The following is a 21268-nucleotide window of genomic DNA, read 5'->3' on the forward strand; positions in this document are numbered from 1 at the left end:
AAAAGAACACATTCACAATATGTGGCAATTAGGAGGCAGGGGGAAATGACCAATTTTAAAAAATTAGAACTTTTGAAAATCTTGTTTTTTTTTCAAATTGGGGACACGCATTTCAGGTCCTCAAAGAGTGGTCCTTTTGTCATGCTTCCCTCCAAATTTGGTCCATCCAGCATCCATAGGGCCAACACTAAGTCAGTTTTTTTTTCCACTACAAAGTGGATGTAAATAAAAGCACGTGTTCTAGAGAAAGCCAGTGCATATTTTTTGCAACATAAAAAAATACAGAATATTGAAAATGTATTAATTACAGATATGAGTGTAGGACCTAAGTTCAACATCTACATATGCATTATTTTATAGGAGTATGGGAAGTTCCTATGGTGATGTGGCAAGATTTGAATGGCGGTCGGTGTTCGATGGGTGATGCCTGCAGCAATCCACCAACCGCTGATGGAGTTTACAAGATGTTGATTAAGAACTTTGAAAGACACTATACAACAAACAGGTAAGAAATTGTCTATTTCCAAATCTTAAAACTAATATTTTTGCAATACACTTTAAGAAAATTGTGTAACAGTTACTTGCATTATCATAGCATATTTCAAATTCTGGTTCAGAGTAATACATTGTACATTGTTCTCAGTGTTTATTGGATAGAGATTGTACAATAGAAAGGTTTTTCCTGCTTATTTGTGATTGGTGCACATAGCTTTGGATTCATGCATGCAAAGCAATAATGGATTTGAGGGGAATTTTTTTGTTGTTAATTGTTCCTTATAGAAAGTTTACGACGAAAACTGTAATAAAATTTACGTGGGGTGGAACTTTAAAAGTGACAACACTGCTGTATAGATGTCATGTAACGGAACAAGGAAAATCCACTGTACCACATGTTAGGTACATACCGGCTTTACATCAGAGCAAATTACTTTCCACATCATGTGCAAAGAACAGAGCCTTGTGTTAGGTGGTAATGTTGTTACCATTGTTTTGAAACAAGAACATTGGAGTTCGATAAAGATCGAAAGTGCCAGAGGTTGTACAGAACAATAGTATCACCAAGGTCTGCAAGAGGCTTGGACATTGCCTTACAGAACAGTGGCAAGGTGAGTACAAGCAGTAGACTGCTCCATTTGCACTATCAACCTTACAGGCACTGCTATAGGTATCTTATGCCTTCCACATCGTTAGCAATGGGTTGGGCACTATGTTGGTGACTATATCGAGGGACAGTAAAACTTTGAAATATGTACCCATTTTTTATCAATTGTAAATAAATATGAGGGTCATTCAGAAAGTAAAGTACGTCTTGCCACACAAAGAGATTTACTGATAATATTGCAGAAACAGAATATACATGTTTTACCACATAGTCGCCTTTGACATTGAAGCACTTGTTGTAACTCAAATCCAGTTTAACTTTCCCCTCCTCGTACCAAGTGGCCACCTGGGGATTCAACAACTTCATGTAGGCATCCTGTATGTCCTCATAACCTGCAAAGCGTTTACCAGAAAGGTGCTCCTTCATCTTACGAAAAAAGGTAAAAGTCCAAAGCTGCATCAATTCTCTTGAATAATGTGGTCCACATTTTGCTTCAGTGCATCCATGATGACAGAGGGATGCTCTGATCGTGCCACGTCATGAACATCTGTTCACCCATTCTTACACATGTTGCACCATTTCCGGACACTTGCCTTGTTCATAACTCCCTTGATGCAGATTGCAACAAGTCTCGGATGAATACCACTGGCTTAAAGTTTTCTGCCTGCAAAAAGGAATCACACCATGCCACCTTACAGCCAATTGGTGTGTTCATTGTTACAGCTTGTTACGCTCTCATGACGTGAACAGGTCAGCAGCAACAAATGCACCAGGCAATTACCTACACATGCTAAACACAGCAAACAAATGGCTGGCTACAAAGAAACAGTTGCATGGGCTGTACAGATAAACGTTCTTTACTTTCCAGAAAGCCTACATAGTTGCCACTATGAACGTTTCCATGTATTTACTTTTGTGTAACATTTTCCAGAGCCCCATTTGGTCTCTATTACCACGCTGCTTGGTTCACGCAACCTCACCACAAAGAAGGATTTTTGGCTTTCCTGGACACCATCACCAGCATGGAGGATGTGTGGCTGGTCACCAACTGGCAGGCGATCCAGTGGATGAGGGACCCCACTCCCTTGTCCCGCATCAACAACTTCAGACCATGGCAATGCAATTATCCAGTAAGTGCATTTTTCTTACTTTTAAGTATGTACTTTTAAGGATGAATATTAACAAAAGCTCACTGTCTTAGTTGTTTATACTTAACAGTTATGACAAATAGTTTTAAAAACCTGATTGAAAAGTAGAATATAATCAAGTACAAACATAAATAGTGATGCTAAGATTAAATAGTTAAATTAAAAAAAAAAACAACAACACTTAACTGTATTCCACGTGTGCATTACTTCTTGTAAACAATTTTCCAGATGTTGAGGAGCACGTATTATTTCATTATTACACTCTGTTTCAGTTTAAAACAGTGAGGCTTTAAGAAACTATAACCTTACACAGGGGTGGTGGTGCAGAAATGTTTTTGGTTTTGCGCATGTACAAAGGTTGTCGCAGAGAAGGTGAGACAGATTTTTTCCTGGCTTGGCAACACTGCCTATGGTTTCGGCACTAGTCGTGTCGTGTAGGATGACTCATTCGGTTTCCGTAGCAAGTTGTCACATGTTGCGAAACCACGTTAGTGAGCAGGTGTGTTGATTTATGTGGAACGTGTTACGTTTACAACTCCAGGTTTTTGTGTATAACATTGCTTTTCGTGATGAATATTCAAGATGAACAGCGACATGCCATAAAATTTTGTTCGCATTTAGGGAAAAGTGCTGCGGAAACATATGCAATGTTTCAACAGGCATATGCCGATCAAGGCAGACTGAGTAGAGCCACAGTATTACCAAGAAGTCATTGAGACTCTGCACCAGCACGTAGCAGAAAAAAAAACTCCTTCATATTGCACCACGATAATGCACGCCGGCATACTGCGCGGGCTTTTCAGGATTTCACGACGAAGAGAAAAATATACATTTTCCAGCATACAGCCTGGACCTTGCAACCTGTGACTTTTGGCTATTTCCACTTTTAAAGGCCGCTTTACGAGGTGTCATTTCATGAAGAACAAAGAAGTGATCACCGCAGCGCAAGTTTTCTTCAGTTCGCTACCTGACGCCGAATTTTCAAAGACATTCACAAAGTGGCAGGAGCGTATGGACGCTTGCTTAGCTGTCAATGGTGCCTATTTTGAAAAAGATGTACGTCTACCCGATATGGTTGATTCTGCATAAAAATCTTGTGGTTTGTAATTTTTTTGTTTCATTTTAATAATTCTTGGAGGGGTCCATGTACATGCTTCTCTTTTAACTGCTACGCAGTCACGACGTTTTGACCTATTGCGATCATTTTGGTCTCAATCAACAGCTAATGAACCAAATTTTCAACCTAGTACATTTGCTAGCCAATGGAGGTCGCCGTTTTCCTATACAGGAATTAGTCTCACTTTCTCTGCGACAGCCTTTGTATGTTTGTTTATATGTGTAAAGTAATTCCAGAGAAAACAGGCTGACTTTTTATAACCAGTTTTATTTATATTTCTATCTTTCTATGTGATTCGTAAAACATAATTAAAAAATTATGAAAAGATCCTCTCGGGCTATCGACCAGGTGAGTTGTGGAAAAGATTCCAAGCTTTCGAGAGCTAATGTCAAGATGAGAGTGACGTCAATTCTCGAAAGCTTGGAATCTTTTCCACAACTCACCTGGTCTATAGCCCGAGATAATCTTTTCATAATTCGTTCCCAGGAAAACTTTAAGACTTACTTCATACTGAAAAAAAAAATAACCAAGGAAATTTACAAGTAGTGGTATTTCTTGCACAGCAAAATTTCTTCAAATGTATTCTGCCAGCATTACATGAAAATAAATTTGAAAGTAACAGACTCACGCAATTGGCAACCTGAATCTGAGTTTTCTGAATCAACTTTAATGGAATACTACTTGATGAGGTAACTTTTTACAGACAAATTTTGCAGTTTAGAAACACATGTATTGTATATTTCCAATCTAAAGGTGTTCTCCTTTAAACAATGTATGGCATAATGATATATAATTTTCACCACCATTTTTCTCGAATTGATCACATATCAACAAGGAAAACACATTTAAGACTTTTGATGTTACGCTGTTGTTGTAACGTGGGCAATTTGTAAGAATATTGCTTATGAGTTTCCGTTTTTATTCTTACAGGAACGTCCAAGACGTTGTAACAATCCAAAAGTTTGCAATCTCTGGCACAAGTCAGGCGTTCGTTACATGAGGACCTGCCAACCCTGCCCTGACATCTACCCTTGGACAGGAAAAACTGGCGTACGGAACAGCCGCGTCGACAACGAAATTGACGAATAAACTTAACTACAAAGGATCCTAATGCGAAAACTTGGGGGTTGGGAGGGGGCATGAACTGAGTGTTTCGATATACCTGAGAGAGGGTCTGTCTTGGGTAATGACACCGGACGAGTGTCATTTGTGATTTGCGGTGGTGTTCTTTAATTTGGTGTGTGTACAAATCAATTGAAGTAATTATTTATTGATCTATCAGCTCCTAAATACACACTAGTTGCCACACATGCAAATATTATAATCTATTATTGGTAGTAGCTAGGGTGACCAACTTTCGGCCATGAATTTAAGGGAGATTTCCAAGTTTCGGAATTGAATTTACGGGAGATTTAGTTGTGTCAAATTTTGTGCATTTTTAGTACAGGCATCACTCCAGCAAATGCTAATGGAATGGATAACATTAAACAAAATACACATGTTGTATAATATACAGAATAAAAATTTAAGAATTTGCATACATCTTAGTCCGAAACTATATTTATTTGTCCAATGCTACTGCAGATTCAAGCATCAATTGACTACCACAAAATATGACATCAGTTCCAAAGGCTAAATGTGCGAGATCTTGCAGTCGACTTCAAGTTTTGCATGACTCATCAAACTTGCATTACATCGGAATGAATTTAAATTTCACAATCTTGACATATATGGGAGAAATAGAATGGCAATACGGGAGGATCCAAAAAAAATAGCTCTAATATGGGAGTTCCTGGGAAATAGAGAGAGTTGGTCAGTCTAGTAGTAGCTCAGACTCTGTTCAACATATACATCATGCAAGAAGAAGAATTGTAAAAAATGTTAAGAATTGCAAAAAATTATAGCGTTTGTATGCTAAAAACAAAATTTTTGCATAATGTATATGACATACAACACTTAGAATTTATTTCATACTCCTCTGATTCTATATTCTTGTTCAGTTTTCACTTTTGTCCTTGTCTGTGGTTACTTGGTGCTGAAATCTTTTTAGTGCATTCTCCGCTACTGTTAGCATAGACGTACAACCTCACTTAGAGAGTGTTTACTTTCGGCTGTTCTCAACATAGAGTCCTGTATATTTTTACTGTATATAATTAATGTGACACTTTAGTTAAGTCAGAAATCCTGATTCTTAGCCAGAAACAAGTCCTGGTGCTATTAAACTCCGTAGCATGAAATACTGTTAAGATTAATTTTCCAATTACACCATGAATTAAGTATTTTAAAAATTAAATTATGTTGGTTATTTACCTAATTTTTTTCTTGATTTACATGGAAAAAAATTGAACAAAAATTAATTTTTGATAATGAACCCTCAGGCTGGCATGCCTTGCTTAAAGTTGCACCTTATGCCCAGTTTTTTCATTTTAAATGATACACAGATGTAATTGTTACCTATCTCGCCATATTGGATGCATAATAAAAACTAAAGCTTGTTAAAATAATGCACAAATGTGATCCTCTTATTCTGTATTTTTGGAGTTTTACTTAAAATGACCAGGCATGTGGAGCCAGGGTTGTTAAAGGTGGAGGAAGTCATACATTCTATTGGGTTCCGTAACAGGACTGGAACCTTTTTCCTGCACAATTTCAATTCGGTCTAAGTTGAGTATTGTTTTATGTCAATACCAAACTTTGACTGTATTTAAATTTATCGGGGAAAAAAAAAAAAGGTTCCGGGACTGAATTGAAATACTAAAGGTAAAAAAGGTTCTTTACGGTCCAGAATTGAATTTACTGTATTTACCGACATATAAGATGCACCAGCACATTTTTGAGGCAAAAGCTTTATCGCTGAATATCAGTGGTGGCGATTAGGTGGGGTGAGGGGCAGTTGCCCCCCCTTACATTTAGTTACTTTTGCCCCTGCTAAACCTTATCTACAAAGGGAAAAATACTGTCTTTGCCCCCCCCCCCAGTTTTGGAACCTTGGCCCCACCCCCAGTTTTGAATAAAATTAATTTACAGTATTTCAAATATAAAGTAATATGTATATTTGCTTTCAACAAATAACTTCCCTAATTTAACTACGAAAGAATACATTTTAATCATCTTTGTCACACACCCCAAGGAAGCAAGAAAGCAATCATCTAACTCAGAACAGAGAAAGTTTCCAGAAATGAAGGTAATAAAAAACTGAGTATCAGCGTATAAGACACACTGTTTTTCAGGCCTATTTCTAAAGGGAAAAAGTGCATCTATATGTCGGCAAATATGGTATTTACAAATCCTGGGCCTTTACCAACCCTGCATGTCACACTCGGTGCACCAAGAGTGTATTCGAAAGGAAAAGTTTCTCCTCTATGTAGACATGGAGATGTAACAAAGATGTCTTCATCACACGACACCAGACCCATCACCTCTAGATGCCACAACGAAAACAAGGTCATGGCACACTCTTTGCAACAGCGTGCCTGCCTCAGGGTTAAGGAAAGAAAATATTTTGATACAAATAATATTACTGAAATTGTGATGTGGCTATTAAAGCAAAAAAAATTTAGAATGTTTTTGATGGTGAAATTTGGAAGTCCATTATAACACTCACATGCTACGTAACAATGGTTATAGGAATCTCCATTGTTTGAACATGACAGTAACTGATTAATAAAGACGTTTAAACATCTATTCTAATGTAAATGCATTGTCTACTGAAAAGTTGTGCCATTATATGTATTATCCTTGAAACAGTGTCACAACAATTGCAAATAGAGTAGTAATTCTATAATTAAATTGCACGGTTTTAATTTTCTTCCATTTGTATTGTTCTCCAGAGAGAACTTTTGTTTAAAATGATAAACTATGTGTTTTGAAGTTTGGTATATAATTATTGTATGACAATAAATTTAAAATAATTGACAATCATAAGAGAATGCTAGCACGAGTTTATATTTATTACTTTTAGAACTCATTCAGTAAATTCTATCATTAAATGAAAATATTACATAAGAATATGCATATGTAAAAAAATTATTAAATGTAAAACTACATTATGATAAATCTACTGCACAAGTACATATTTGAAAATTTGTTGTGTTATTTACAATACATCCTAATCTGTGCTACACTAATAAACTAGGGCTGGCCAAATCCGGACATCGGATAATTTTCTATCCAGATTCCAAATATCCTTACATAGGATATTCTGATATCTGAATTATCCAGGTGTCAGAATAATCTATATATTTGGATTATCCAAAATATCTAAAATATGCAGATGTCTGAAATATCCAAATGTGTGCATTATATGGACAGTTTTAATGTTTTTAAGCATCTCAGCATATTCTTTTATTAGTCATATTCTCATATCTTCCGCTGGCCACGGTGGCTCAGTCGGTAACGCGTCTGACTACCATGCTAAAGGTCCCGGGTTCGATCCCCGGCCGGTTCAAATCCGGGAACTTTTCTAACGGTGGAAGCAGCCCCGGCGCACACCCAGCATCGAATAACATGGGTACCTGGGGGAAACCCTGGGGGTAAAGGTGGTCAGGGGCGTGATGCTGATCACATCACCCCCACTCACGACCGGATCAAGAAAGTGTGGGGCGTTACCCCCACACCCCCTATACGCCTTCATGGCGTGGTGCTATGCACAGGGCAACACTTTACCTTTTTTTTTACCTTTTTCATATCTTCCGCAAGGATTCTCAAGCAGTCCGTCATTCAATCTGTCTGTTTATCTGTTAAGGGTTCTCAGTATATTCTTTAAAAATTTACCTTTTTTGTAAACAGATCTGTGCATTACAAAGTTAAGTAATTATGATATTTGATTATTTTTCAATGTAGGTCATTTGCATCTTGAACCTTTATTTGGTAATGATTTCCTTAATTTCAGACACCATTCTTACCAGAATAACTTACTGAACTTGAATATTGCGATCTGTATACAAAGATTATCTGAATACCCAGATATTTTGATATCTGGATTATGCGCTGCATCTGAAATGGTTATCAGATAATTTGAAATACGAATATCCTCCGTTAATCTGGATTTGGCTTCCATCCTGAAGCAAGTAATATAATATTGTCAGATTAAAATCTAAACCACAAATAAAATTATTTTTCATATTTTAACTGCTCTATGTAGTGTTTACTCTGTGTAATAATTCCAACCAAATGTGACTTCTAAACACATAATTTCTCATCAAATTTGATAAGTTATATCCATATTTTCAAAACACAAACAAGATGAGTAATTGTAAAAGAGTAACAAAAGTGTTTTTAATTTTTAAGGTCATTATTAAAAATAGTTTTAGCTCTCTTCACGTACCACTCCGTGTGAATACACCTGTTACAATGACTATAGAATGAATAAAAAAAATTGTACATACGAGAAAGACTTTCATTTTGGCATATATATGTGTATCTGTAACTTGGATCATACAACAGCTTGGGAAAATGGGTTAAAAAGTATCCAGTCCTGATACGGTACAGTGCATTCGAAAAGTAACTATACACCTGTCATGCACTAGTACAACAATACGTAACATCGACTTACCTTACAGTAGTTCTTGCAAATGGTTCCCACGAACATCCAGACATATCTGCACGTGTTTTTTTCTTGTTCTCGAAGACTTGTACAAGTTATTCATGGGGAATGTTCTTGGTGAAATCATGAAAAGCAGTTTGAAGTTCCTGGAGGCTGTGGAGGTTTCCTCGATAAACATTATTTTTTGCATAACCCCAGAAGTAAAAATCCGGTGGGCTTAAGTTCGGAGAGCGAGGTGGCCACAAGCCTTTAGAAATGATTTGATTTCCGAAAACCTCTTGCAGTAACTTCATGGACTGCCTGGCTGTATGTGTCTTCTTGAATCCAAGCATTATTAATTTCGTCCTTGGTTAGCTCTCTCATGAATTGGTGAATCATTTCACAATAACGAGCTGAATTTATTGTTTCTACGAAGAATTCCACATGAACAACTTGTATTAACAACCTTTTCAGAAAACATTACTTGCAGCACAAGGAATACAATCCCTCAACATATAATCGTGTTTATATAGGTGTACAGTTACTTTTCAAATGCACTGTATTGTGAACATACAAATAATTCAACACTTCAGTGCTTACCCTTTAGCGGACAGACGGTTTTGAACGAAACCACCTCCATGTGGTAGCAATTAACATGTTATATGTTGCAAGCTACAAATCATAATTGTTGTTCGGTCATTTTTGTTCATTTGTACACATATGAAGGTATGATATATTCAAAATACAAAACTATATATCCATTGTTACTATTATTAACAAGCACAATTTGAAAAGGTCTTTGTTTTACCTCACAGTAATATGGGATAGATCTTATAAAATGGGACATAACTCTTCAACCACCACTTTTTACTGATATATTTCACTTCTACATCCCATGCAATCTAAGGCGTCATGCTTTGGGCTCTGGCTACAGGATACACGCTGGTTCGAGTCTCCTGGCGGAAGCGTAACAACTTTTCTCCTGAGATTTCAGCCTATGTATGGGACTGGTGGCCACCCACCACCATGAGAAAATTGGGGAGCTAAAAATGAGTAGCATAACCCTGTCATGGAAACAATGACTGGGGATTCCTCGTGCTGACCACATGTCACCCTGTAACTGGTTGGATGACTGCCCACTGCAGCAGGTAGGAGTGAAGTTGGTTGGTAAGCACTGGCCTTCACAGACTGTTATTATTATTTCACTTTTAAATGTAATGATGAGAACAAAAGAACACGTTCACGAAATGCAACAATTAGCAGTCTAGCATGAAACACCCTATTTCTAAAAAATTACGACTTTCAAAAATGTTGTGTAATTTTACTTTGTTCTTTAAAATTGGGGGGTAGGCATTACATGTCCTCAAAGACTGCTCTTTTGCCATGCTTCTCTGCAGATTTGGTCCATCCAGCATCCATAAGGCCAATGCTAGAAGCAAAATTCCAGAAATTATTTCTGCAACCTGGCAACACTGCCATTATTAAGCATTGTTATTATTTTTTCCCCAAGCAAAGTATCAGTCTGTTTTCAATGCCTCTTTACATGGTTGGAGGAATGTACGTACATTCTTTTCATTCACTTCACACTATTGTGGTAAAGTTCCAATTTTCTTCTTCTTGCTTTAAGCCCCGACATTGTGAAAAAAAATTATTTAATCTCTCTGCGACACTTAATTCTCGTTTTTTTTTTTTTTTTTTTTGTGGATTGTGGTAAATTTGAAAAGCATGTGAAAAGTTCCGATCCGAAGAGGCTTCCATCCATTAAAGGAAAATACTTTTTACAACACTGAATTGGAAAATTTTCAAAATAATATCAATGAATCTCCTTATTAAGCAACCATGAAAACTCTGGTAAGTTTTGGCACAATTTGTGTGTGTTTTTTTTTTCAAAGAAAGAAAGATTTGTTTTTCTTGTTTTAAACATATTTTAAACAAATACAACCTTACAAACATAATACCCCTCTCTCTTTCTCCTGGCTCTACAGCACTTGGTGGGCCTTTTCCTCCTATCAGCCTCCAATCCTCTCTATCCCCTGCTCTTTGTCTTCAGTTCCTGATCCACATCTGTCGTAGATCTGCCATTATGTCATCAATCCATCTCGGCCTTGGTCTCCCTCTCCTTGCAGTATTCTTTTTGGTATCTGATCTTTACAAGTGTCCCAGCCACCATATTCTTTGTGATTTCACATAGCTCATAATATTCTGCCCATTAATTCTTCCAGTTCATATTATATCTTATCCTCCAAATATTGTCTTCTCGGACTCGTCAATATATTTTTCTTAGTATTTTATTTTCAAATGAGTTGAGGGATTTCTTGTCCAAGTCTGCGAGTGTTCATGTTTCCGAGCCACACCCATCTTCATCTTCCTCTAATTATCGTTTATTATTGTTAATTGATTTGCTTTATTTTACTTCGCTTTTTGTGCCACTTTTGGCTAATTTGCGAAGATGGGGATGAGTAATGATATGATGAAATTGATGAATGGACACTCACAAACATCCATGCCCAGACTGGGATTCGACTCCTAGACCCCTGGTATTGTAGCATGATGTGTTAACCAGTTTGCGTTTTTCGTGTAATTACCTGACTCCTCAATAGCTGTAGGTTTGCACAGATACCGATATATTATGGCACAAAAAATTGGCATTATTTTTTTTCCCTTGTTAGTGTTAAATTTCCCAAAATCTGCGTTTTTGTTTCAGAACATTTTTCTGTCAAATATACCAACACTTAATACTTCCATTGTGCTTTTAAACTATTATTTTAAATTGTAGGTCACATGGTCTAAGTATTTTCATGACAGTTTGATCTGTTGGAACATATTTTTGAGGAAGTAGAAGTAATGTGCTCCCCTGTGCTTAGCACCAAGCCATGAAGGCATCTAGGGAGTTTGGAGTTAGGGCCCCAAACTTACTTGATCACGGATGAAGGTGCAGGTGATATGATCAGCACCACGCTCCTGGCTACCTTTAGCCCCCAAAGTTTTCTCCAGGTACACGCTTGATACGATGCTGGGTGGGCACTGGAGCAGTATGAAACAGTACACATGTAAAAAAAAGATGCCACAGAGAGGTCGTTTCCAGTTCTTCAGGCAGTGAGTCGACTTTATCGGAAAAGAGAAAAGAAAGAAAATCTCGAACCAATGCTACGCATGGTGGGATGACTCCCCGGATGGCTGACCTGAATTCCATGTGGAAATTCGACGGAAATATTATAGCCACTTCGGCTGATATTTATCTGAAGGAATTAGATACCAACCTTGAGATCCTTCAGATCCCGCATAGATACAGACTGGTGATTATTCCTCGTTTGCTAACGGGAATGGCTTATCATTGGTTCTACTCTCATAGGAATGATTTCCACACATATTCAGATTTCCGTACGGCGTTTAAGAGGCGTTTTGCTTCTTCAGAGGCAAAAGAAAGGAAGTTGGCATGTGTTAGGGCCAAACAGTACAACAAAAACAATGACAATAGTTTGGAAGAATATGTTTGGTCTGTATACTCTGCTTACAGAAACCTGAGTAGCCACTACACAGAGCAGGAGGTGGTAAACCTCATAATCGACCAATTGCCTTATAGAGTGAAGCAATTGTGTATGGCCCACGCTCCAGTAACTGTTGATTTGCTTGCAGATTTTGTTAAGAGATACGAGCAAGCGGAAGAGCAGGATGCTTGACGAACTGCGTGGAGGAAGGAGAATCCTACTCACCAGAACAACCGAGATATTCCAAGCAACTCGGTAAACAGAAACACGAGGGTTCGTATGGTCCAGATGCAGAATAATTACGATGGAAATCGCTCTGCAGGTCCATATAGAAACGGCAATCGTTATCGTCAACAAAGCCAAAATAGGTAGAGACGAGAGTATGCTGCTGCCAGATACGAACCTTGTGAGAGACCACGAACTGAGAACCGTTTATCTTCACCGGAGCACAGTGAACCTTTGAGGGAAGGTCGTAGCTCTCCACGATTGCAAGTGGCGAGCAGTGGATTACAAACCGATGATGCAGTGTCGTACCCTAGTAACGAGCAGCAACAGAGAGTCGAGCTGACCAGAAATTTTTGCTGGGAGAATGGAGCAAATCTCGACATGGTGCAGGATTTTACCTCACGTCTGGCATACACGTCTGGCATACACGTCTGATGTCGGGCAGTCTCGGATAGAACTGGGGCCTGCAGAAAATATTTTCCAGTCTGTAGATTATGATCTGAAGCTGGTGTTTGTTATCAATCATGAAGAGAGTGAGTTTCTTTACAATTTGTGTCAGGCTAGTCAGTCCAAAAACTTTGGAAGAGTGCCCGAGTTCAAGGCACGTGTAGCAAATGTTGATATCACTTGTATAGTGGACACTGCAGCTGAAATATCTGTTCTGAGTCTAAATATTTGAAAGAAAATAAAGCAAAAGTTGCCAGGGGCCATGTTACAGGCTACTCCAGAGGTGCGACTTATTGATTTCACTGGAAAAAGTGGAACTCTAGTTGTGGGAAAGCGCAGAATCGTGCTGGAAATTGCTGAGAGCACCATACCTTTAGAAATTTTTGTTGTGAAGGATTTGCCTTCATACTTATTATTGGGTTATTCGTTCCTGCAGAAATATGAAGCAGAGATCAATCTCAAGCATAAAAAGTTATATCTAATGGTGGATGGAGAGCCAATTGAGCAAAAGCTAGATGATGATGATTTCGTTGATCAGCAGATGACCGACCGTCCGGAGGATTGAAGCTACGATAAATGGGCTACACCGCTAGAGGATATAAGGGAGAAGATTGACTCCAGTGAATTGTTGACTAAGGAGCAAAGAGCCGAATTATTTAAGATATTTATTGCTCATTGTAAAGTGTTTTCAGAGAGGCCTGGCACTGCCAAGAACTTAGTTTGTGATATTCATTTGTCCAGTACCGTTCCAGATGTCCAGTACAGAAAGATGCAGGCATAACCAGGTTACGGAAGTCATTTAAACTTCATCATGGATTGCTGTTTAGAAGTTACAGTGGGGGTACAAGTTGTGTGTTCGAATTCGAGACGTCCCGAGCTGCTGCATAAAATTTATGATGGCAGTCATTTTGGTGTGGGAAAATGTTATTGGCAAATGCAATCCCGATATTATTGGGAAAAAATGAAACCTGACAAGTTAGGTATCATGAAAGAAAAGCTGCACATTAGTGGAAAGGAACCTCACGAGATGCTTTCCATTGACCTTATTGAAAAGTTACCGCCTTCTTCAGGGTACTATTATATTCTCAGCCTTATAGATGTTTTCTCCAGGTTCATCACAGTTTATCCTGTGCGGAAGGCTAGTACCGCTGAGATAATTCGCTTAATGAAGGAGAGATATTTCGCCCATTATCCAGCTGTTAAACTAATGTTGTCAGATAGAGGATCTCACAGTTCACTTCCCGGTCATAGCAGAGTTATGATTGAAAGATTGACATGTCCTTCCCGGACGTATGAACAGACTGTTGAAGTACACCATCCCACCTGGTATATATGAATCTTGTAGCTGGAAGTTACGAGATTAATGGAAGTGCACGAGAGAAAGATTGTGCTGTTACTGTGATTTTTTTTTTTTTTTTGTGAGTTTCGTTATGATGTACAACTTTGGTTCTTTTTAAATTGCATAATCAAGATAAATAGATTCTGAATTCATATGTTAAAACTTAAGTTCTGTGTTTTTGTTTCTATTTACTGCAAATCTTAATGTTTTCCCGTGCCCTGGGAGGTATTACATGTATACCAATATACAGTCTCATGTTGCTCATTCTCAATTTGTATTGAGCACCAAGCGAGTGAAAAAGTCATCTGAATTTTCTTCATGGAGGGCCAAGAGATCCTATCCTAGCAACAGTTCACACACGCAGTTTTTTGTTCCTGGACGAGTTCGTGAAGAACCCACTGCGGACACACCTTCTTCATCTTCAGGTCCTTGGTGAGTATAGCATGGATCGTTGCCCTTCCCAAACCAGTTGCATGCTGCAGAGCCTCCACAGTCACATGCCTGTTGTTTATTATTATGTCAGGCACCTGTTGAATCGTGCCAGGGGTTCGAGATGAATGATGACGTCCAGAGCTGGTTCCTTTCTTGGTGCTCGCACATCCGGTTGTGAAACCTGCCACCCAGCAGAACACAGTCGCAAGACTTGGAGTTGATTCACCACAAACTGCTTGTAGCCGATTATGAATCATAGCTGTAGGCACACCTTCTTTCCACAGTAACCTCATGGTCCACCATTGATCACGGTAGTCACCTTTCATGCTGATATCGTACACCTCCACTTGGCAGCACCTTACTTGTCCACGACTCAGACTACACTGTGAGAAACAAATGCCTGTCACGTGGCACCATCTGCAGCTAGGAAAATGAAACTCGGGTGATGCACAGTCCGAAATCACCGTTTACACACCACCCTTACTTTCATTCTCGGTTATGGCAAATAGGCACATGGGACACAGTCTCAATCAATTCCAAACAGCCTAAATAAAACATATAGCATGGCACTCATTGATTTTTCCCCCTTGAAGTGGATCATATTCTATATTACTTCACTGCACTATACTTTTGACATGACCTCGCACGCCACCCAACATGTCGCTGTAGGTTTCACAACACACAAGCCATCGTATTGTACTTATGTACATTTTTCAATCACTTTTGTAATTGTTCTACTCTATCCACTGAAACAGAATAAAGTTTACCACATGCCAAAGTAATAATTTCAAGTGGTAGTCATTTTATATATTTTTTTATTGCTCTTGCATCACATCCTGTAGACAAACTTGTTTTGTGCATCAAATAACATCGCAATCTTACTTGTTCCAATCGGAAAATTTAGAGAGCATTAAACTACAGTATGACCAGAAATAAAGTATATTGAAATTTGGCAACACTGTACAACATTGATACAGGGGAACTAGGGACTAGGATGGAAAGAAGAAAGAGGAGAAGAGGAAGAAGAAGAGGAGACCAGAAGAAGAGTTGTGGTAATAGGGAATGTAGACGTAACAAAAGAAGAGGAAGCTTTTTTAAAACTAGGAAGAGGTTTCAAAGTTAAAGAAAGAAATGTAGATTATGAGGAAGTTATATATGACATTGAAGAAGCAGTGCTCCATATAAAAGAAGAACCAAAAAGAGACAAGATTAGAAGAAGAAGAACAGCAGCCATACTGAAGAAAGAAATGGGAAGACAAGAAAAAGTAGATAATTTGAGTCAAAAAGAAAGGGAAGGGATGAAGAAAATCAAGACAAGAAATGATGTGGTGATAGAGCAGGCAGATAAAGGAGGAGCAATTGTGGTGATGGAAAGAGAATGGTACGAGAGGAAGTTTGAAGACCTAAAAGAAAATGGATATGAGGAGATTTGTGGAACAGGTGAAGAACAAACTATAAAAGAAAGGGTCATACAAGACTGTAGGAGGAGTGGATTCAAGAAATGCATAAAGGAGACAGGAAGACTACCAAGTTTGAAAGGCTTTCCAAAGATACACAAAGAGGAGATAAAGTTAAGACCAGTAATGAACTGCAGAAACAATATTTTGGAACCCTTAGAAAAGAAATTAAAGAAAGTTATTGACGTGTTAGTAACACAGCAAGAAAGCAGAGCAGTTAAGAACAGTGAACAAGTAGTAGACCTCATAAAAGGACTTAAGTTAAATGAGATGAAGACGACAATGTTTAGCTTAGACGTGAAAAGTATGTTCCCGAGCATCAAGAGGGGACACGTTTTGGACATTATTAAAAAGAGAATGGGACAAGAAATTATAGGAGAATGGGATAGTGAAAGGGTAGTGAAGGCGCTGGAAACCATTTGGAATAACGGTTACAGTATAATGGGAGATAAAATAATGTTAATGAGTGAAGGACTAAATATAGGTTCCAGTCTAAGCCCAGCATTGGCGGAATTGGTTATGAATGAATGGGAAAAGAAAGTGATAGAAAAGGGAGGTGACAAAATGATTCTGTTTTGCAGATATGTGGACGACTGTTTTGGAATATGGAAGGGAACGAAGAGGCAGCTTGACATTTTTGCCAAAGAAATTCAAGATGAAGAAAGAGGGATATTATTGGAACTTGAAATAGAAGAAGAAGACAAGTTAAGCTATCTAGATATATTGATGAAAAGGAAAAGAGGACAAGAAATTGAAACTGCTTGGCATCAGAAGAAGTGTGCAGCAGGGGTATTCTGCCACAAAAGAAGTGATGTAAGTGAGGTGACAAAAAGAAATTTTATAAAGAATATGGAGGACAGAATCAAGAAAATATGCATGAAAGAATGTGAAAAAGAAGGCAAAATAAATAGCCTATGGAAACAGCTGGAAAAGAATGGCTATGAGAAGCAGGATAGACTGGACATAAACAGAAGAAGTAAGAAAACGGGCAGGGGAGAATTGGAAGAGAAAGAAAAAGAGGAGAGAAGGTTTGGAATAAGGAGTATGGGGAAGACCACAGAAAAGATATGCAAAGTGCTTAGGAAAGCGGGAATTAAAACTTACAGGAAGGGAGGGAGAAGCATCTTAGGAATAGCGAGGAATGCTAACAAGAAAAAGGAAAACAGAGAAGAGGAAGAGGAAGGGATTATCTACGAAGTGAAATGTAAAGAATGTCAGAGTGTGTACATAGGAGAAACGAAAAAAAGGCTGAAAGACAGGTTGAAACAACATAGGGATGATGTACGACTTAAGAGAGAGAGAAATGCAATATTTAAACACACGAGAGAAACAGGACATGACATAGAGTGGGATGAGGCTAAGCAGATAGGAAGGGAGAAGAGAATGCTAGTGAGAAAATGGAAGGAAGCCAAGGAAATAGAGAAGAAAGGTGAAGAAGACACAATGAACTGGAATGGAGGACTGAAGTTAAACAAAGAATGGAAGATGATGTTGGAAAGAGTGGAAAGGACAAGAGAGAAAGAGGAGAGGAGAAGGAAGAAAAATGAAGGGAAAAGAGCGTGAGATTAAAAGTCCAACCACATTCTATATGGAAGTAATTGTGTTTAGCCTTTTAGGTGAAAGTAAAGTTGGCAAGTGAAAGTCATCTGCTAGAAAGTTCCAAACAACTTTCTAAATAGTCTGGAGGGAGTAATCTTTGTGTATATATAATGCCCTTTTGTTGTATCTGGTTACTTTTGTACTTGATACAGAGTCTGAGGAAGACCTTGCTAGAAGGTTGAAACGTTACGTTAGTTTATGTTTTTATAAAATAAATTACTGCCTTGGTCAGCATATTTAGTTTTTCATAATCATGGAAACAAGGCTTAATGGTGTTATAAGGGGAACCCTGCTTTTACATATAATCTTGATGGTACCAACATGGCAAAATGTTTATAAATTTTCCTCGATTTTACATTTTCCTGTATCTTAAGTTTTTTTCAGTTTGGTCCACTGAAAAACGTAAAGTCGAGGATCCTATGTATTGTGTGGGAAGTGCAGTTATAGTGTGACACTGGTTCTTACAGAGAACATTTACAGTGAAATGCAATCCTGAATGGCCTTGAGTATTCGAGAAAAGAGGGAGTTGTTATGGAGCATTATTTCCTCTCCCACGGAAGTGGCCGTTGAGGCAGGCCAATGATTACAACACGGTGCGCTATCTCCGAGAAGATTTCTCAAACTTGTGCTCAAAAGTTCACTACACATGCAAATCCTGCTCAATGAATTAATAAAACTGTGATAATGCTAGTGTTCAAATGCTGTATTGAAACAGGTGACATTTCTCATAATACTTACAAAATTGAAAAAAAAGGACACATATTCTGCATTTTGGTATACTTTATTTCCAGCCATACTGTACAAGTTTCATATGCAAACATTCTATACCTGCTAAACGCTGCAGGAGATTGCACCAAGATAATGGCATTATGAGAATCAGCATCTGGAGTGCAAGTGTTTTCTCAGTGGCCACCCCTTCCTCCATACTTCGTCACGAATTCTGCAACATCAAATTTCCTCTTGCAGCCTTGGTAATTCATGTATCTTATTTTTCCAAATATCTCCCTCTCCGCCCAGCCTTGGTCGTGGACTCCACAAACTGACCACATGCAACCTGAAATAAGAGGTTACCTTTAGTAAGTCCTGAAGCTTTCCTGAACAGATTCTCTTGGGATATGGACCAGAGGAGTTCTGGAAAAGATCTGAGCTTTCGGGAGCTGACGTCACACTCATTTCCAGTGCAGTGCTGAGTGGCAACTCTGTTTACAAGGCGTATTCGGAAAGTAAGTACCGAAAGGGTGTAAAAAAATAAAGTAAAATAGTTTCGTATCTTTTTTTATTTGCATTGCATTCTACAGACCTTAAACTACTTTTCTATGTATTTTCCACCATTGTTCAAGCATTTGTCGTAGCGTGGCACTAGTTTTTGTATCCCATCATCATAGAATGTTCTTGCCTGTAACGAAAGCCATCCATGCACTGCTGCTTAGAAGTCGTCATCCTCATCGAAACGCTGACCAGCAAGAAACTTCTTCTTCAGATGAAGAATGAGATGGTAGTCACTTGGTGCCAACTCAGGGCTGTTGGCGGATGAACAATTGTTCCCAGCCGAATGACGTGATGAAATTTTGAGTTTTTTGGGCCGTATGCGGACGAGCATTGTCGTGAAGCAACAAAATGCCTTTGCTAAGCATTCCGCATCTTTTGTTTTGAATTGCACGACGCAGCCGGATTAATGTGTCACAGCAGGCATCTTTGTTGGTGGTTTGTCCTCTAGGCAAGAATTCAACCATTCTTGCATTGAGAAAACAAATCACAGACCGGACTTCACAGTCGGCGGGCCAATTGATTTTCTTGAATGTTTCAAACCTTCAGTAAACTACGAAGAAAAAGCTTGACCTGCTCCCACTCGTGCCTGTGGCTAACTGACGGATGAATGACGTCAGCGAGAACTCACACGGTCGCGACTGCATCACTACAGCGGCAATATTTGCAAACGGTACTTACTTTACAAATACGCCTCGTATATTAGGGATGGGTGGAGCTGAATCTTTCACAATTCGAATATCGAATCCTGACAGATTAAGATTATGAAGATTCGGATTCAAGAAGAGAACATTCAAATTCACAGAAAAATTCCTATCATGAAACACAGATAGACACACTAATTCTAGACATTTTCACACATACCTCATGAAGAACCTATAATGCTATACATGTGATATGTAAGTAAGGGGCCATTTTATATCAAATGAACATAGAATGTGAACTTCAGTGTTTAGGTTGATTTGATAACTTAGTATTGAAAAATGAAGCTTTGATTAGTTTTTGAAAGAGTGATTTTTCAGGGTTCTACAATATTGTAAAAATGAAATTTGCTGACTTTTTCCAGACCTAGGCAACAGGACGATCGATGCATTTAAACATGGGTGTAAGAAGTGTAGCTAAACATAACATTTAGAATCTCACTTAACCAAGTGTTTAGAATATTTACTTGGAACATTAAAAATAATAACAAGACTGCTGGACAGGGGCATCAGGGGGTGAGCTTTTATGCATTACTTGTCACATATTGACTAACGATAAACAAAGAACTTGTTTTTATAAAATCATAACAATTATATCATAAATAATACATAATTAGAGTAAAATACATATTAATCAAAATACCAACAAGGAAGTGGAAAATGCCAATAGTCATTTACTGTAGTAGATTGAAGGTGAAAGACAATGCACTCCTTCCTACTCCACCTCTGGCTGGCAACTGACTGTCATATTCAATATGGCTGCCCAGCTGACGGGAAGTAAATATGGCTGCATTTTCATTGCCATTTGTTTATTGTGAAATGGCTCTCATCTGTTTATCTGGATTCCACATAGAATCACCTTCAATTTTAACCTTTTTACCCCAACTTACCTTCCCATGAAGAAGTTTCCTCGGGATATCAGCCAAGTGATTTCCAAATAGGCTTCCGATTTTTCGAGAGCTAACGTCACTCTCATCTTCAGGGATTGAAGTGCAGGGAATAGTTAGGGTATGGTTATAAGTACATGAATAGTTATAGGTTATAGCCATACCCTAACCATTCTCTGCACTTCAATCCCTGAAAATGAGAGTGACGTTAGCTCTCGAAAACTCGGAAGCCTATCCGGAAATCACTTGGCTGATATCCCGAGAAAACTTCTTCATCATTCACCGCCAGGAAAGCTTCAAGAATTCCTCACCTTTCCATGTTTTAAACTTGGACTATTCTTTTCTAAACTCCTGAACAAGTCACATGATGTGGTGAAAGTTTGAATAAAAAGTAAGCACATGCCAAAACTGGACTTCAGTTACTTAGTTAATAAAATTAGTTTATCAATAAAGGTACTGTTATTTATATAATTTGAAACAATTATAATTTGGACTTAAGAAGTAATTTTCGTTGTCTGTAATATTTACCCAGCATT

General features: G+C 38.2%; 3 protein-coding genes across 11 annotated transcripts in view; 1 reads left to right on the forward strand and 2 right to left on the reverse strand.

Annotated features, from left to right (window-relative positions):
* The window catches only part of LOC145982200 (uncharacterized), a 303625-nt gene extending 294874 nt beyond the window's left edge, over nt 1-8751 (forward strand). For all 7 annotated transcript variants that reach the window (XM_083115765.1, XM_083115764.1, XM_083115768.1 and 4 more), the window contains 3 exons: nt 361-505; nt 2034-2232; nt 4298-8751. In XM_083115765.1, the coding sequence (XP_082971891.1) occupies nt 361-505; nt 2034-2232; nt 4298-4456 (503 nt within the window). In that variant the 3' untranslated portion in view covers nt 4457-8751. The remainder of the gene's footprint in view (nt 1-360; nt 506-2033; nt 2233-4297) is intronic.
* A 5980-nt stretch (nt 8752-14731) lies between these two features.
* Nucleotides 14732-15148, reverse strand: LOC145982191 (protein GVQW3-like). Its single transcript, XM_083115757.1, has one exon. It carries the CDS (start codon nt 15146-15148, stop codon nt 14732-14734), a length of 417 nt encoding a protein of 138 aa, XP_082971883.1.
* A 2549-nt stretch (nt 15149-17697) lies between these two features.
* The window catches only part of LOC145982202 (deoxyribodipyrimidine photo-lyase-like), a 95200-nt gene continuing 91629 nt past the window's right edge, over nt 17698-21268 (reverse strand). For all 3 annotated transcript variants that reach the window (XM_083115774.1, XM_083115772.1, XM_083115773.1), the window contains exon 10: nt 17698-18932. In XM_083115774.1, coding sequence (XP_082971900.1) covers nt 18781-18932 — 152 coding nt within the window. In that variant the 3' untranslated portion in view covers nt 17698-18780. The remainder of the gene's footprint in view (nt 18933-21268) is intronic.

This window comes from Lepisma saccharinum (genome assembly GCF_977018435.1).
Source record: "Lepisma saccharinum chromosome 12 unlocalized genomic scaffold, izLepSacc3.1 SUPER_12_unloc_1, whole genome shotgun sequence".
NCBI classification, from domain to species: Eukaryota; Metazoa; Arthropoda; class Insecta; order Zygentoma; family Lepismatidae; genus Lepisma; species Lepisma saccharinum.

Bases quoted from the DNA above. Each gene is read 5' to 3' on its own strand.
- LOC145982191 (XM_083115757.1), bottom strand. From the start codon at position 15,148: ATGAAAGGTGACTACCGTGATCAATGGTGGACCATGAGGTTACTGTGG.